This window comes from Amphiura filiformis, chromosome 1 (genome assembly GCF_039555335.1).
Source record: "Amphiura filiformis chromosome 1, Afil_fr2py, whole genome shotgun sequence".
NCBI classification, from domain to species: domain Eukaryota; kingdom Metazoa; phylum Echinodermata; class Ophiuroidea; order Amphilepidida; family Amphiuridae; genus Amphiura; species Amphiura filiformis.
In genome coordinates, this window is record NC_092628.1 from 87,756,038 (window position 1) to 87,772,660 (window position 16,623).

The 16,623-nt window shown below is 36.8% G+C and overlaps 2 protein-coding genes across 3 annotated transcripts in view; one reads left to right on the forward strand and one right to left on the reverse strand.

Moving 5' to 3' along the window:
• Nucleotides 1–2,117: 2,117 nt before the first annotated feature.
• On the reverse strand, nt 2,118–8,003 carry LOC140167389 (leucine-rich melanocyte differentiation-associated protein-like). Its single transcript, XM_072190697.1, has 5 exons — nt 7,906–8,003; nt 6,356–6,543; nt 4,559–4,822; nt 3,549–3,678; nt 2,118–2,946 (listed from the first exon to the last, which is right to left on the reverse strand). The coding sequence occupies exons 2-5, from the start codon at nt 6,496–6,498 to the stop codon at nt 2,848–2,850; spliced, it is 636 nt and encodes a 211-aa protein (XP_072046798.1). The 5' UTR covers nt 6,499–6,543; nt 7,906–8,003; the 3' UTR covers nt 2,118–2,847.
• A 1,802-nt stretch (nt 8,004–9,805) lies between these two features.
• The window catches only part of LOC140156353 (ethanolamine-phosphate cytidylyltransferase-like), a 39,072-nt gene continuing 32,254 nt past the window's right edge, over nt 9,806–16,623 (forward strand). For both annotated transcript variants that reach the window (XM_072179326.1, XM_072179331.1), the window contains exons 1-5: nt 9,806–9,920; nt 12,458–12,601; nt 13,212–13,300; nt 14,362–14,523; nt 14,816–14,882. In XM_072179326.1, the coding sequence (XP_072035427.1) occupies nt 12,501–12,601; nt 13,212–13,300; nt 14,362–14,523; nt 14,816–14,882 (419 nt within the window). In that variant the 5' untranslated portion in view covers nt 9,806–9,920; nt 12,458–12,500. The remainder of the gene's footprint in view (nt 9,921–12,457; nt 12,602–13,211; nt 13,301–14,361; nt 14,524–14,815; nt 14,883–16,623) is intronic.

The window sequence follows — 16,623 nt, forward strand, 5'->3', positions numbered from 1 at the left end:
TGATATGGATAATAAATGCTCTGAAAATGGACCAAAGTAGTTTGTGTCTGTTTGAAGTTAAAAAGAAAGACAATATGTGACATGATCAAGGGAAATGAGCCGGATGTCGCTAATATTGTTTTTGAGGTATTGGCAAAAACAGTGTTCAAATTTTTTGTTTTGTATTGTTTTCAGCCATTGATAAATTGCTCATAACTCAGTAACCAGATGTCTGATTTTGATGGGGTTTGCATCAAAATGTAGCATTTGTAAACTGCCAGAAAATGATGTAAAAAACTTTGAAAATTGAAAATTGCCGACATGTGACTCATTCCCCTTGATCATGTCACATATGCCTTTCAACTGTCTCATATTCAATGTGTCAGTATCTTTTAGTATTCAAAAACAGGTAAGATTCGGTACTTTGAGACTTAAAAACCCAGTTAATAAATTTAAAAAAATCAGGCTTACCTACCCTAATTTATTTTTGTTACGCCAATCAAACATTTTTTTTGGCCTAATAAAAGTCTAAACAAACCTAGTATTTATTTAATGAGCCTTTAATCTATTTAGAAAATTTCTTAATATAAAACATAATAAATTTAAGTTCCTTTCTGGGGAATGCTTTACTCTTCATTCCACCATTCATGGCATGGATTCCTTATTTATAAAAGCAGCAAATATTCAAGCCATGCTCTCTTCATGTTTATGGCACAATGGGTAAAATCAAGGGGTCCATTTCACTCAACTTTGAACCCTTAGTAACTCAAGTAACTGTTCGTAAAGTTACTAACACCCAATAATAGGCATAACCAGTGTTCGAAATTTTGGTTGTCCGTTTGCCCTGGACAACCAAAACATGCACCGGACAACCGAAAATAATGCTCTAGTTGTCCGGTGGACAACCAAAGAACTACAGCCCAAAGTCACTTTTTCAGCATGTTAGTTTGCTCAAACCTGACACAACTGATGAATTGTTAACTATTTAAGAGTAATTGTTCATAAATTGACTACACCCACTCCACTTTATTGGTCAATGTAGTTGTTTCAGATTGTGGCAGCTTACGGACAACCAAAAACTTTGGCGGACAACCAGAAATTACAACCTGTTTGTCCGTGGGACAACCCCTTTTATTTTCTTAATTCGGACACTGGGCGTAACTTTCGATGGGTCCCTGTAGTAATTCCCTGCTTACAAAGGGTACCGTTCCTATGTAAATTTAGTGAAATGGAACTTACGACGTGTTGTAAGTTACAAACAATTTTGAGACTTGTGAAGCTTCGTAAAGAGCAGTGAAATGAACCCCTGATCTCTATAAATAACCCCAAATAATGTTCAACTTACATTTGTATGGCCTGAAAATGGCCTAAGGAAGACATGGATTGGATTATAGATACATTGTCAAAATTATTATAAAAGATAATACAGGTTGTATCAAAATGATTGGCACCCTTCAGTTTCCAGCAACTATGAACATCACTGTGACATCAAATGCAACATAACGATCCACCAAATTTAAACATTAATGTTATAAAAGGCCATATAGCTAAAAAGGTCATTTCAAAAGGATTCAATCTTATTGGACAAACATCAAAATTGATGGGCACCAATCATTTTATTACTGTGCATGTACATTCACTTTATACTCAGCCAGATTTATTTTTCATGTTTTCATGTTGACCACCTGACAGAAGGAAGATTTTTTCAGGCACAAACTGATGTTGGTTATCCCAATAAAACTGTCATGCACCCATATGGAAGACATGACCTTAATCTCCCACACAGAGGATATAGAGTTCAAATAGAGCCATCCCTTCAGGTAACCCCATTTGAAATTCAAACTCTTTGTTTGGGAGATTAAGGTCATGTCTTCCATTGGGGGTGTATGGATTTTGACTGGAATAGTTCATTTTTGAATACATCAATATCAAAAGGATGCACTTGTTGGCTGCTACATGTATCTCCTATTGCATAATAACTACCAATACATACCATACTCTGGTATTATTTGTAGCTATTGTGTAAAAAGAGCCGGGAAAAAGAGACACATGTAGCAGCCAACAAGTGCATCCTTTTGATACTGATGTACACTATGTGACCTGATCAAGCAAAATGAAGAAAGTGTTGCCTAAGTTGTTTTTGAGTCATTTGATTCTAAAGAATAAATGATATCATGCTATGAATTTTTGTTTTTACTATTCTCTGATAGACGTCAGGCAGGTCCAATATCTTTAGTAGTCTACTGTGTGACGGACAGCATGTAGATACCAAAGAAATTCAGCACTTACAAACTCAAACCACAGCCAATTACCAATCAAAACCTTGTTTTAACACCCAATGTTTGAATTATAACTTGTCTTCTTATGACATAATTTGATGGCATTCACACCAAATGAAAGCTGATTAAAAGTTGTGATCATTATCATGATGTAACATTCTTCATTTTGCTTCTTCCTGTCACATAATGTGTGCATGCAATAAGGTTGTAAGTGCTTTGATATTACTACAGTGGAAATTTTAATTGAATGAACACAGCCTGACATAGTGTGACAATTTATTGCATTATACACAGCGTGATGTACGCCAGCGTGTGAAACTGTGCGTGCATAATGCAGAAGTGAATCCAACCATGCCAATGCACTCGTGATTGGTTAGTATTGTATCCAAGGTCATGCATTCGTATTGTAGTTTGAAATACAAAATATACCATCGTGGTTGGATTACGTACAACTGTTGAAAACTGTGTTCATTCAATTGAAATTCCTAGTATAGTACACTTACGGCCTTATTGCATTCAATTATTATACCTAGAAAAGCTTTATACTCTATAAGCTTAACTTTGTTTCCACCCTTTGCAAGCACACTTGTTAACTCTCCTCCCCTTCTTCCTGGTTGTCTTCCTCTGCTGGCATGTCAGCTTTAGATGATGTCCTTTTCTTTCTAGTCTTTTTGCTGCTAGCTTGTTTCTGGAAAACAAATTACGAATTACATCTAATTATGAAAAAATCATGCTGTATGGCTCAACGACTGTATGGTTCAACATACAGCTACATACATCTCACAACATGTTTGGCAGCACAATAGCCATATCTGAAGCAAGCCTATATGCAGTATTTCCAAAATTCAATCAAATGAAAATTGTGCTTAGTGCAGATTGTTTGTAAAAAGTGGACCTGACACCCTACAATTTGCCTTTTTTTGGACTTCTGGAATGCCTTATCACCAAAAAGTGAACCTTTTGTAAATTCTCCCACCAAAAAGTGGATCTTTGTGGATTTGGGTGCTCCTCGCTACCCCCACCCACATAAGGCCTGATCTGAAGTCATTAAGATATTCAGATCTCTGTTAGTTTCTGTTCATACTGTGTAGCAGGATACAACATTTTTGCAGGCAGTTTTGCCTGTTCCTTTCCAGAATTCTGCTCAATTTGTGGTCTAAAATATTGTTGCATGGTCTTTGGACACATCACTAAATTTTCATTCAACCTTTCAAATAAAAAGTATTTTCAGTCTGTAATCTGTATGATGATAAATTGTTCCATGCACAGAATAGCAAATGTTTGTGCTACCTTTTTTGATTTTGATTTCCTCACTGTTAACCTTGGCTTGTATATCTTCTCCGCTTCATATCTTTCCTCTGCATCGACAGGCTTATCATCTAACATGGTTAAGTCTGGCAGTTGACTAATAACATAATATCTAAAGGGGAAGACATAAGAATTATTACAGACCGTTATCATTGCAGGGAAATTGGACATGCAAATCACACTTGTTTTCAAATTTTCTCGACAGACCAAATGAGAATCTGAGCTATAAATTGGGAAATATGTGAGTTGTTTGTGTTTTTCATTACTTTCTTAATTTATTCAAATCCTTCTTTGCTTCAGGAGTCAAATGCTTCACTCCCTACTTGACCATGCTATCAAGTTATGCTTAATTGAAATGGAGGTCACTCGGTATCATCTGGGTTCAAATAACATTCCAATGAAGTAAATAGTATAAAAATTTCACACTTGTCAACATTCTTGAAAACATCATAATGAGTTCAACATTTCAAATGAACTGTTAAGATACACACCTGCATAAGTATCTCCATGATATTGATGATTCTTTTAATATTGTTCTTCAGCTCAATGACTACATTTTAAAACTTTGCCAGAGCAAACACAGAAGAATGTCAGACATCTTTGTGGAATGTACAAATCCATTCATGGGATAAAGATATGAACCTTAAAAGCAATGCTACCCTATGATGCAAATTGAGTCCCTACCTCAATGAATTTACTCTTGAACAAAATGTGTTGCTATGCCACCACATATTTGTACTTTTACCCATGGGCACTATAGCCTTTCTGATTGGTCATTTACATGATATAATCAATTTAAATCATCTGAGTAACCAATCAAAATACAACTTTTAGAACTACAATTCTTAGCAATTTTAATAATCCCTTCAGAACTACTGACTATTCTTACCATTATCTCTGATTGGCTCAACATGTGATATAGCCCGAGCCAATCAAAATAGTTCTTAAAGGCCAATAATTTGTAGTGCCTATGGGGTTAAATGTTAACTTACCTATAATCTGTGTACTGCTGATATGATCCACCATTGAAATAACTAGGAGCAGCACTGTTATTCATCATACTCAGATATGTGAGCTTAGGGAACTCCCTTGCAATGTTCTCAATAAACACAGTTAGATTTGATATCCTATTTCTATTGATCCATAACGTGTGTAGATTAGGCAACGGTGGAAACTTGACATGTGATTTAATGTCATTGTTGTCTAAGATGAGTGTATTGATGCTGTAAAATCCCTCTAGTGAGCGTAATTCACTATCACAAGGTTTGTTAAGGAAAAGTTTCTTTTCTGTCAAAATCTTTACAGTGCTCAAAATAAGCCAAATTCTACGTATACAGGCCCTGAAGTCAAATTAGAAACTTTATTCAACGTAACAATGGTCCACTTTTGTGACACTTTGTAAGACTTTTAAGACTTACAAAGCTTCAAGGGTGTTATATGTATTGATGTTAAAGTTAGGGTTGAGTCTGTCTTGAATTTCGTGACAAAATGTCACAGGTCTGCAGCATGCAGGGTTGGTGGACCATGCACTGATTTTCACTGCTTTTTGCATGATGGCCTGCCTTATCAAGCACTGCTCTTTTATATCTCTAATATATCCCACTGAATAAGATTCTAAAGAAAACTTTTGACTGTTTTATCCATTTATTTGTTATTCCACATATTGTTGCTGCCAGCTTGCAACCATGTTTCAACATTATATTCGGCAGATGATTTGACAGTGTTACAGTACTTCATTCAGTACTCTTCTCTTGTAAACAGTCATTGTTTGATTTAATTGTCATATATGCTGAAAACAAAATTACAAAAATACACGGGCCTCATATTTGCATTAAGTGGTTGGCTATATAATTTAAGTGAAATGGAATGTGTAGACCCCGGATTAGTTAAAATCAGTAAATACCACTCAACATCATAGTGTTTTTCTGCATGGATGGCACATTTCTTGCCATCCATTAATTAATGTAGATACATTTCAATGTGTTCTATTAAAACAATTTACAGCTGATCCATATTAGTGTTTTCCATGGTAGGCACACAAGGAGGTAAAACCTGACTAATTTTTTCGTGCAGCATCATGTGTCTGCCATGTCACTAAAATGAGAATAAGGAGAATCTGAGTTGATCAATTATAAAAGATGTAGAGCTCATGTTGATATCACAAAATGACATTAATGATTTTCATTGTTGGCGTGTTTTATTGCTGGTTTTTCTTTTGTTTTTGTTTGTTCTCTCTTGAATATTATCAGTATAAAACATAACATTGCAATATAGCAAGATTAGGTACCACTACCAAACACTTCCCTCTTCACACATTTGAATCTATTTCTTCTTTCCTGAGAAATTATTGAATGGATCAATTCAGTTTGAAATTTTCTGATCGGCCTCCCTGTCTACTGATGGAAACCAAGTTAATTTCTCACTAGAAGAGATAATACAATATAAATGATCAAATACACTGTTCCAGACATTTGACATCTGCTACATCACCTCCATCTTGTGTTTTATATTTTATAATTTTGATGGAAATAAAATGAACTGAACTGAAAATTGTCAGAAGAGTTTTCCATATACAGCCATAAAAATGTAAATTTAGGATAATTACAAGAGGTGCCCTGTTTAATAGCCCTATACAATCATGCAATAAAAATAGAGCAAACAAACATGTACCACCACATACAAAACAATCACTTTTTGAATAAGTTATTAATTAGTTCATGATTTGAGTAATTTGCAGTTTCAACATGAAATTCATTCAAGGTGAATTAATTATTTCTAAGGATACTGAAATTTTGTTGAAACTTAAATCCAGCTCCCTTGTTGCTGCTGCATAATTCTTGACTACATTTGGTGGTACTTCTGTAAGCTCCTGATATGCTAAAGTCAAACGTCCATTCCCATTCACCAGTGATTTCTTGAAGATGTCCACCATTTTGACTCAAATATCTAACATCTTGCTACTATCCAAAGAAGAGCTCTGTAAGTACAAATTAATAAGAATTCATATTACCGGTAATCAGGCCTTGCCGTCTAGATTTTAAAGGCGAGTGGTTAATCGCTCGCTAGCATGATGCAAGGCGAGTGGTCGAATTTTCACAAATATCACTTAAATTAGGGTATAATCAAGTAAAACTTTGTTCTTAAAACGGTATCTATGTATTTATGTTGAAATATGCGCAAAGCGCACTAAAATTTTTGACTTTCTCCGCTTGGAGGGGGCACAAAATCGATTAAATGCTGAATTGGTTGATTCGATGGTAGATTTTGGGAGATATAAATGTCTATAGCGAATGGAAAATTGTTCGCTAGAAATCGAGTTTGGGCGATCGTTGGCGAGCGAGAGCAATCGCTCGCCTCAAACGGCAAGGCCTGGGTAATAAAAATATTATTATAAATATTAAAACATGATTGCATGATGCAAATTAAGGTATTTTAAGGATATGCATGTACATGTAGTACGTGTCTCAGTAGGGAATCGATGGTCTAGCTCAAGGGGAGGGAGGAGTACATTGGCATTACATCATTATGCAGCTATATAATTTTTTATTTTGTGTACGGTATAGGGAGGTTTCATGTACACCACAGGTCACTAGCCCTGGAGGCACAACAACGATATTGGAGCACGTGAACATGATATATCACCTACAGAGTGCTATAATATTCCTTACAAAGCATGCATGGGTTTGAATAACGCGCAAAAGATGCACAGAGGAAGATAATTTAATAGGTTGTTTGTCCTCCACCGCACATGACTGACTCTCAATGTGGGTCATTTTATCAACCTTTTAACCTTTCGTGTAAGCGCCTATACATCAAATACGGTACTATTTACAGAGTTTCCGTCCATTTGTCCGCGCGCTATCGCGGGAGCTATCGCATGCTCACGGAGCACTATCGCGGAGAATCAATGGGATATTTGTATTATCTGATTGTATTCCTGTCCATACATTTGTTTAAAAGAAGCTATTTCAAAACACAATTTTCCTGCGTTTTCTCTATACCAAAATCGTCACGCTGTTAAGTAGCCGGGCATGAACGTTGTTTATGCCCGGCTCTCGACCAATCACACGCGCCGTTATATAGCACAAATGTATGAAACAGTAATCATGGTATACGATACGGTACGGTACCCCATTCATGCATTGAATCAATTCAATATCATTTATTCATGATTATGTCATTCATCACATGATAATTGATATGATGATGACATGAATCTTCATGGCATACATAAATAAATTTAAATACTAGCCCAAACTTTACAGCTATATAATCATTTACATTTTGCTCTACTGTGATCATGCATGCATGTATAAAGTTTTACAATATCCTGAATTACCAGAAACAAAAGTTGCTTTATACTGCAGTGCACAACTGCATGTCATCTGCTTTGGTTGTTTACCTGGCCTTGTGAACTCCTGAACTCTACATGATTTCCGACTTCCGGGTGCCTGCCGAAGTATAAACAAGAAGAGCTTTTAAAAAGAGAGGATGGGTGCAGTTGGGCGGGGGGGGTCGGCGGCTAGGGAGTTTTTCGGGAAAAAATTACCTCACTGATGAGTAAAAAATTTTTGTTTTGTTGACGCGTGCAGTAACAAAAACCAAATAATTGTGTATATTTAAAAGCTGAACAAACTTTATCATGGTAGCGGGGGACTCAACTTTTGTTTGAGTGGTAGGCCTATTATATAGGCCCCTATGTGCGGCTGGAACAGTCTGACAAATGAAAAATGACCAAACTTTAAACCAAATTTTGATGAAAAAGGACCCAAAATTCGATATGAATTTTTGAAAAACATCACTCTAAACAAAATTTTCATGAAATTTATGCCGATATCAATAAGGGCTGTGCAATATGTGTACCCCGGGTGGTGAATTCTCAAAGTGGTCTGCCAAAATCCCCTGCCCCCCCTTTGGCCGTGCCAAAAATCTTTGCCCCCTTTTGACATGCCAAAATTATTTCCCCCCCCTTTTGACATGCCAAAATTATTTGCCCCCCTGCACTAAGATTTTGGGAACCCAAAATATCTATGCCAAAAATCGCTTGCCCTCCCCCCTTTCGACCTGCCAAAAATGCTTCCCCCCTTTTTGGCCTGAGTGCCAAAAAATCTTTTTCCCCCTTACCACCCTGGGGCCTACATACCGTAATTATTGCACCACCCCTAAACCAAAATGACTGCAAATGCATCCCAATCTAAAGTAGGCTAAATGATGGCTAACGTGACTGCATCGTCAGCCGACACATGTCCAGCCCTGATGCGACAAGTGGCTCTGTAAACTTCTTTTTCTTAGTAGATCAGTGGAAAGGGTACCCTTTTAAAGGCTTTTTATGGTAGCCGTGAAAAGGGTGTCTAAATGCAACTGATCACGGATGAAAAGGGTGCCGATCCCGGGGTGCCGATAACTGGTCAGTGAAAAGGGTCCCATTTCACAAGCCATCACGTGCTCAGTGATTAGGGTTGGTATTTTCATCTGCTCCAGTGTTTAGGGTGTGAAATTTGCGGGCCTGCTTGATGATGACAACACATAAAAGCATAAAGTCATTAAGTGGCCCCCAGGCAAATATCTCACTCCACCATGCACCCGGCCTCCGCACTCCGTGCATCCGCAGGTATTCATGCTTGACGTCGGTGAACTTTAAAAACACCCCCTTTTGCATCTCATTTCGCGAAAGTTTTTAGGGGAAAAACACCCCTTTTTTAGCGATTTCGCGAATTATTTGCCCTTCGACAATACCCCTATTTTCCCTAAAATGCGAACGATATTTCTAATATACCCTTTTCTGGCCGAAACGCGTAGGCTGCTCGATGAAAATAGCCTTTTTGTCAATTTCGCGAACACGTGGTTTGAAAGAACACCCCTTTTTTGTGTGTTTCGCGAATCACGTTTCTTCATCTGAAAACACCCCTTATTTCGCGAAATTTTAGATGAGCATGAACACCCGTGGATGAACGGAGTGCGGGGGCCGGGACCGTTTATTTTTTTCGTACAAGAGTCATTTTTGTAAATTTTGATTTTTTTTTCCATTTTTCATAATCAAACACGGAATAAAGCAAAACTAACTGAAAAAATAATATTTTCTGAAAACTCAATTGATTTTACACGTAGCCTATGCGTTACAAATATGATGTACGAAAAAATTAATCGCGGCCGGGACCATGCACCATCACCACCACCATATCCCGCAGCCTGTCTTTTTTAAAGGCTTTCTTGTTTTTCGCGCCACTATTAACAGCGTGTAGTAAAAGTGGCCCAACCCACAATCACATTTGGAAAAACCTTTTCTCTATTCATGTATTGCATGACTGAATAATTTATATTCAGTAGTAGAAGTACACATTACATTTTTTACAGGTAAGTTCATGTTGTGCATGTGTGCAAATCACTGCAATATAAGCTAATATATATTCTAGTCGTCATTTTTATCTGGTTATGTTTACAATCATGCAGCCAGTGACAGTCAGTGAGTATGCATTACATTCAAGTTTATGTAAGCTTCTTAAAATCTAGACATATTTCATGATTTAGCAGTAATGGAAGGTTTTAAGGCTTTGAGTTGCTCGAGAACTCTAGCCAAGAATTTGCTCACAGATAGCTTCACATTCTAGGCTAGAGACCATTTGCATTCAAAATCTAGTCGGATTCGCTGAAGCATGATGACACCGTGTAAAGCAATGGAAGGTCAGAAGTAAACACAGCCGATCACGACAGGCGATTGCATAATCAAATTGAGAGTAACGCCATGTTGTATTTCACAGTGGCAGATTTGAATTAGTGTGTTTACATGGTTGCCTCCCCAGTTTACGGACAAATCGCCATTCTAAGCATGTGTATAATGCTACATACATCGAATGTATGGAGCCGGTATATAAACCATCTCCATACAAACAAGCAGTGGCGGATTTAGAGGGGGGCGCACCCGGCGCGCGCCCCCTCTATTTTTTGCAGATCGGCGCCTGACTCTGTGTATTTTTGCAGAGCGGCGCCTGACTTTGTGTGGGCGCCGAGCCGCAGCAGCGGCGATGGTGGCTCGGCGCCCCCTCTATTGAAAATTCCTGGATCCGCCCCTGACAAGGTAATATAAAAGTTCTCCAGAGAGTGTGTACTAAATGTGTATAGGCCTACGTTAATATAGGAAGATTGTCATCACTTTTTTTTACATCTTACCTCATTCCTTTTTATACAAATGTTGATTTAACAGGCTCACTAGAGTGTTACATGGATCGAATCCATGGGTTCCTACAGTCACACAGGGTTATATCAGGTTACTGCACTAGGCCACTTGAAGTAATCAATATTGCCACTTGAATGGCGTGACTCAGTGATTTTTGCTCATTGTAAGACAGATAGTGTTGTAAACTTGATTGCATAACATTACAATTGCCAACTGATATCCTTTGTATTGAGTTGTCAATGATGGTATTAGAACTGTCATAATGGATGTAAACATTAAAAAATGTCAACAAAACATGCTGCTGCAGAACTCTATGCCTGTGTGTGTGTGTGTGTCTGAGGGCCGATGACTGGGCCGATGACACACATTCGATGGGTGTACTAGAGTGTTGGGAAGCCACCTGCACTAGGATGTAAAATTTAACACAGTTAAAATGAGTAAAAAATTGATGGAAATCTCTGCATCTCTCGACAGACACCTACACGAACTGTTTATTTACAGAGCATGTTGTCTTCCCATCATACTTTATTCTTGACCTCGGAGCTATTCATAACTTTGTGGCGTTTCGTGACATATCGTCACGAAATACAATATCCTTACGCTCAGTAAATTGCTCGCAGTGAAAGCATTATTTATATTCAGTTGCAATATTTTGAACAGAACCGATTGTTTCTATGTGAAATAATGTGATTTTGTCTACAATACATTTACCAATTGTCCAATTGGTAAAAGCCGTAACTCACACATACGATGGGTGTAGTATAATGCCCACTGGATTAGGGTACATGTAGCATGTGCGATTTGAATCTGCCACTGCCAAATCCAACATGGAGTTACTCTCAATTTGAGGGGAGACAGACTTTTACTCTAGGGATCTTTTGGTGAGAAATTGGACACCTAAAAGTTGGTTATTGGGTGAGAAAGCCCAAAAAAGAGAGAAGGGGAAATTTCTGTGAGACTGGGAAAATGTTTATGTAGAATATAAAGTTGACAAATTTGTGAAAAATTTCAAGAAAATAAATGAATTTCAGAGAAAACACCTGGCCATTTAGTGAGAGATTGTCAGCAATTTGTTGAAATTCTTGAAAAATGGGGTCTTTTGTTTTCAGTAGAAAAAGGAGAAAAAAAGGAGTCATTTGGTGAGAGGGAGTTGAAAAATACAAACATGGCAGAGTTTTAAATGCATTCTCCAATTAAATACAAGGTCAATTGCCACATACAATGTAGTGTACAGGTGTACAACATCTGCTTACTGTTATGTAAATCCAAATAATCTATAATTTCCATTTACATCACTGTATAATGACAGCAACATTAATGTATTTGTGTGTTACACTGGCACCAGCTAATTGGGAATGCTGCAAGCAAATCTGAGCTCATCTTGAACTTAAGTCTCAACGGCAGATATTTATTGCAGTTATTAGATTCTGACTGCAATCTTTTTAGAGAATCTTTGGATTCTCTCTTATTTTAAAACTATAAACAGTAAACACAGTTTATTTGCGAGAATCTACAAAATGTACTTCGATTCTCACAAAGCTAAACTGGGCAACTTTAAGTTGAAGTTGAAACATTCTCGTTGGATGTCTCATTCTGACTCTTTATCTTAGTATCATTTTCAATTTGACAGTTAATTAATTTCTTATACCATAAAATACAATGTAGATAGATATTCAAATTGACCAATGTACTTATTATTTGTTTGGATTATTTGCAGGCTTGTGGTCACTAGCCATTTATAGAGCAAATTATAAGGCAAAATGTCTGCTGCAAATGGGAATACTGTTTTTACCAGCCAAGAGGATGGTACAGGTGCAGCAAAGAAACGTAGGAATCCAGTGCGTGTGTGGTGTGATGGCTGGTAAGTACAATGTAGAAATGTCTACGACATTATTTGAGTTCATGAATTTGTGTGTGTGCACTGTCCTATAACGCCTTCAAGTGATTTTATGTCTCAATGTAGAATGAATTAGTAAGGTATTGGCAACTCTAAATTAGATGTGTGATTAGATGTTGCCTTACAAAAATGTAGGCCTATCATGCGCTAGAAATCGGGGCATTGAGTTTTCAGTGAATAGCATATTCTGATGAGTGTTGGTCGGCCTTGGCTGGCCATCACGAAACAACGTTGTAAATAATTTATGCTTTAATAAACCACCAAGTCTATTTTAAATATATTCCAGCTCCCTTCTTGGTTGAGCACTTGTACTGTGGATGATTTACCTTACTTGGATTTATTTATCACTTTTTATCTATATACGTTGTTACCTATGTTGTTATCTGCTTAAATTGAATTTTCATCAGATAGTTTACTTTAGAGGTTTGGGGGTCTCATATTTATTGATTTTGATAAAAACTTTTAATTTATTCAGTATTTTATATTCATAAATTAAAAACAAATATGACTTAGAGGAATTGAATTAAAAATTATGTACTTGCTTTTTCTTATTGTTCACACATTTATACTGCAGCTATGATATGGTGCATTTTGGGCATGCCAACTCATTAAGACAAGCTAAACTAATGGGAGATTACCTGATAGTTGGAGTTCACAGTGATGGTGAGTACTACTGCATGTAAGCATTGTACACGCATCAACACCTTAGTTTTCTCTGAGTCAGGGTTGTAACTAGGACATTTTTAGTGCTGGGTGGTATATGATGAAAATCTTGCATATTTGGTCATTTGTTGTCAAAATTGATCAAATTCTTAACTAATTCAACAAAATTGTGCAATTTTGGACTCTGAGTGGTGGGCTCCAATGCCAAAATTGCAGTTGAGTGGTGGGCTCTGCCACCCACCACTACCCACTGTAGCTACAACCCTGCTCTGAGTACATTGTACACAAATTGTAGCCTTCTAAATTGAGAGCTCGGAACAAGACCGGCTCTATTGAAAATTGATGTTTTATGAATTTTGGAATTTACAACTGTGAATCTTTCTAGAAAAAACCTAAACTTTAATCAAAACAGTGATTTTTCAAAATGTTTTTAGATAACAGATAACTTTGTAATATAGAATGGACACTCCTAGCACAGGAACTATACCAAGCAAGTACATGCGGATATGATTCCCATACCTTTAATGCTAGTGGTGTTTGCTTTCAAATGTTTGAGACAAATGAAGGTGACACACAAGTCGAATGGTAAAGGAGATCCCAAAGCTTGATGTAAGGGATACGTGTCATTTCTGCCCCCATATGGTTTTTCTTGGAAGGTGGGAAATGCTCAAAACCTTTGTTTTGATGCATTATTGGCCTTAACTCAAGAACCGCAAGACCCCTGAAAATATTGATGTGATAATTGGCTTCCTTGACTCATTTCCCATAAGAACTACGTATTAATAGTAAGAAGAATAGTAAGAAGAACACAAATTTTTTTTAGTTAATGGAAAATATGGCTCCTGTCATCCCACTCATCTTAAGTTGGCAACATCCATCTGGTCAAAACCCTCAATATAATACTGAAACAAACACATAATTCCTTTCCTATAAAAGGTGTGTTAAATATTATTTGAATTTTACAGAGAGGAATGTATCCTGCAGTGTATATGAACATTCCAGCTGAAATTGTTCAAAGTCATAATTTTAAATATGTGTTGATTATTTTTCTGTTATTCCAGCGGATATCATGCAACACAAAGGACCTCCAGTGATGAATGAAGTAGAGCGTTATAAGATGATACGTGCCATCAAATGGGTTGATGAAGTTGTGGAAGGTGCGCCGTACATTACAGAATTGGAAACATTGAAGAAGTATGATGCAGAATTTTGTGTCCATGGAAGTGAGTGAATAGCATTTTGTTTGTTTGTTTTGTTATTTTTATTCTGTTTTCCTTGTTGAATCATTTTGTTCATTCCAAATATGCTACAAGGAATCAAGCGTATAGATATCTGTTTTCTCACAATTATATGTTTGTTTGTTTGCTCTGTTTTAAATATCATGACATAGTTTAATTTTAAAAAATTCTATGGGAAATGTTGATTTCCAGTTATTTAGCAACAATGACAATGAGTGGCATCTTGATTTAAATATGAAATAATATCAATGAATTCACTTTCTTAATTTTATATCAGATGACATCACACTGGATTCAGACGGGAATGACACCTACAGACATGTTAAATCAGCAGGGAAATACAAGTAAGATGACTGTATTATTAAAACCGTTAGCACATCATAATTGGTTTTGAAGATCTATAGTAGCGTACAATTTGTATTGTCATCAGTGATATCAGCATATTAATTCTTGTAAAACAGCTTTAGTAATTTATTTGACAGTGAGTCATGTGCCAATCATGATTTTGGCTGTCGTAGTGCACGCTAGAATATGACTGTTGCTAGGTCAACTGGATCAACTTTGTTACTGAACCACTGATTGAAATGATCACAACACAAAGCCTATGGCATATCAAAATTCGGATCAGGTGTATGGGCCCATGCTTGGAGCAGTAACCAATGGTTACTAATGTGCACTCTGACAGTGAATTGCCTATATAGACTACTCCACATGCAGAATTGAGATCACTACCAAACTCAATCCTTGACCAGGATGATTTTTTTGTGCTAGGTCAAGGGTGACTTTTGTTTGTTTATTTTCCCTGATGGCCATTAACCTTGAGTACTATGAAGTAATTCCAGAACAGATTTAAATCTTATCATGACAATTGGTAAATATAAAAATAGGGTCTATTTGCAGAACACAGAAAAGTAAATCAAAAGCAGAGTAAGTGTTGTGTATGTTCAGAATGATGGGCTTTGATCAGGCCTTGAATGAAGAATTTGAAGAGTCAGCAAACCAATTCCAATTTAAAAAATACACCTACAGTAGAAATTGTATTTGAATGAACACACGTACAGCTGTACGCAATCCAACCACGATTGTATATCATGTATTTAAAATACAACGCATACGCACACCTTGGAGAAGTTATTCATTGGTAGAACACCAGCGCTGTCACATTCGGAGCCTTATTTCATCCTTTTCATGATAAGTACTCCATTGTAATTTCCTCTTATGAAGGTGGCTTGGGAAAAGTTCAATAATATACTAACCAACCAAGTGAGTTGGCTTGGTTGGATTCATTTCCCATTTCGGCGTTTTATGCATGCACACCCGCACACGTGGGTGTTCATCATACAGTGTACACAAACAATTGTCACGCTGTTGGGAGCTGTTTTCGTTCAAATGAAATTTCTAGTGTAGTTAATTACATTGGAATGGCGTAGTTAATTACATTGGAGTGGCATGAAAATAGACAGATATCTGCAATCTTTGAAAAAGTTCATGGAATACTTGACACACTTGGTTGAAATTCTATGCAGAGTTTTGCATAATCATTGAAATAACGTATATCATATCATAAGGAGTAAATAGGACATTGCAGCAATGATTTGCCCTTCTCCTCTCTCCATCAATTAATGTTAGAACACTTAGGAACACAGCTGGAGACATTGTCATTTCTCAACATTTCTGTTTTCCGTTCTTAACATGAAAGTGTTCCAAGGCTTTTTTCCAAGATTGTAGGTCACAAGTCAAACTTAGTGTGCACCAAAGACAATCAGTTTCCTCATGCAATTCAACTAATAAAGGTGTGGTCTTATAACAGTTGCAACCACTAATGAGCCAACATTTTTGTAATGTCACACATGTGTTGTCTATTAGCCATCATTATTAGACTTGCTTCAAGTTCTCAGGCTTTTCTGTAGTAATAGTACTTTTAAATAACCATTTTGTATCACTTTGAACATGTTTAGCGACTAGCCTATTCACATGCGACCTATTCCTTACATATCACAATGTTCTTTTACATTGGTCATGCTGGTCTGGACCTGGGCAAGTTGGACACTTCAATTATCATGGATTATGTTTCATCATAAAATG

What these genes read in the sequence shown, in the direction of transcription:
- LOC140167389 (XM_072190697.1), bottom strand. Translation starts at nt 6,498, where the DNA reads ATGGTGGACATCTTCAAGAAATCACTGGTGAATGGGAATGGACGTTTG. An exon ending in GATTTAAGTTTCAACAAAAT is followed by an intron (nt 4,823 to 6,355) that starts TTCAGTATCCTT and finishes CAAACCTTGTGA; the next exon opens with TAGTGAATTACGCTCACTAG. An exon ending in CAGCAGTACACAGATTATAG is followed by an intron (nt 3,679 to 4,558) that starts GTAAGTTAACAT and finishes CTTCCCCTTTAG; the next exon opens with ATATTATGTTATTAGTCAAC.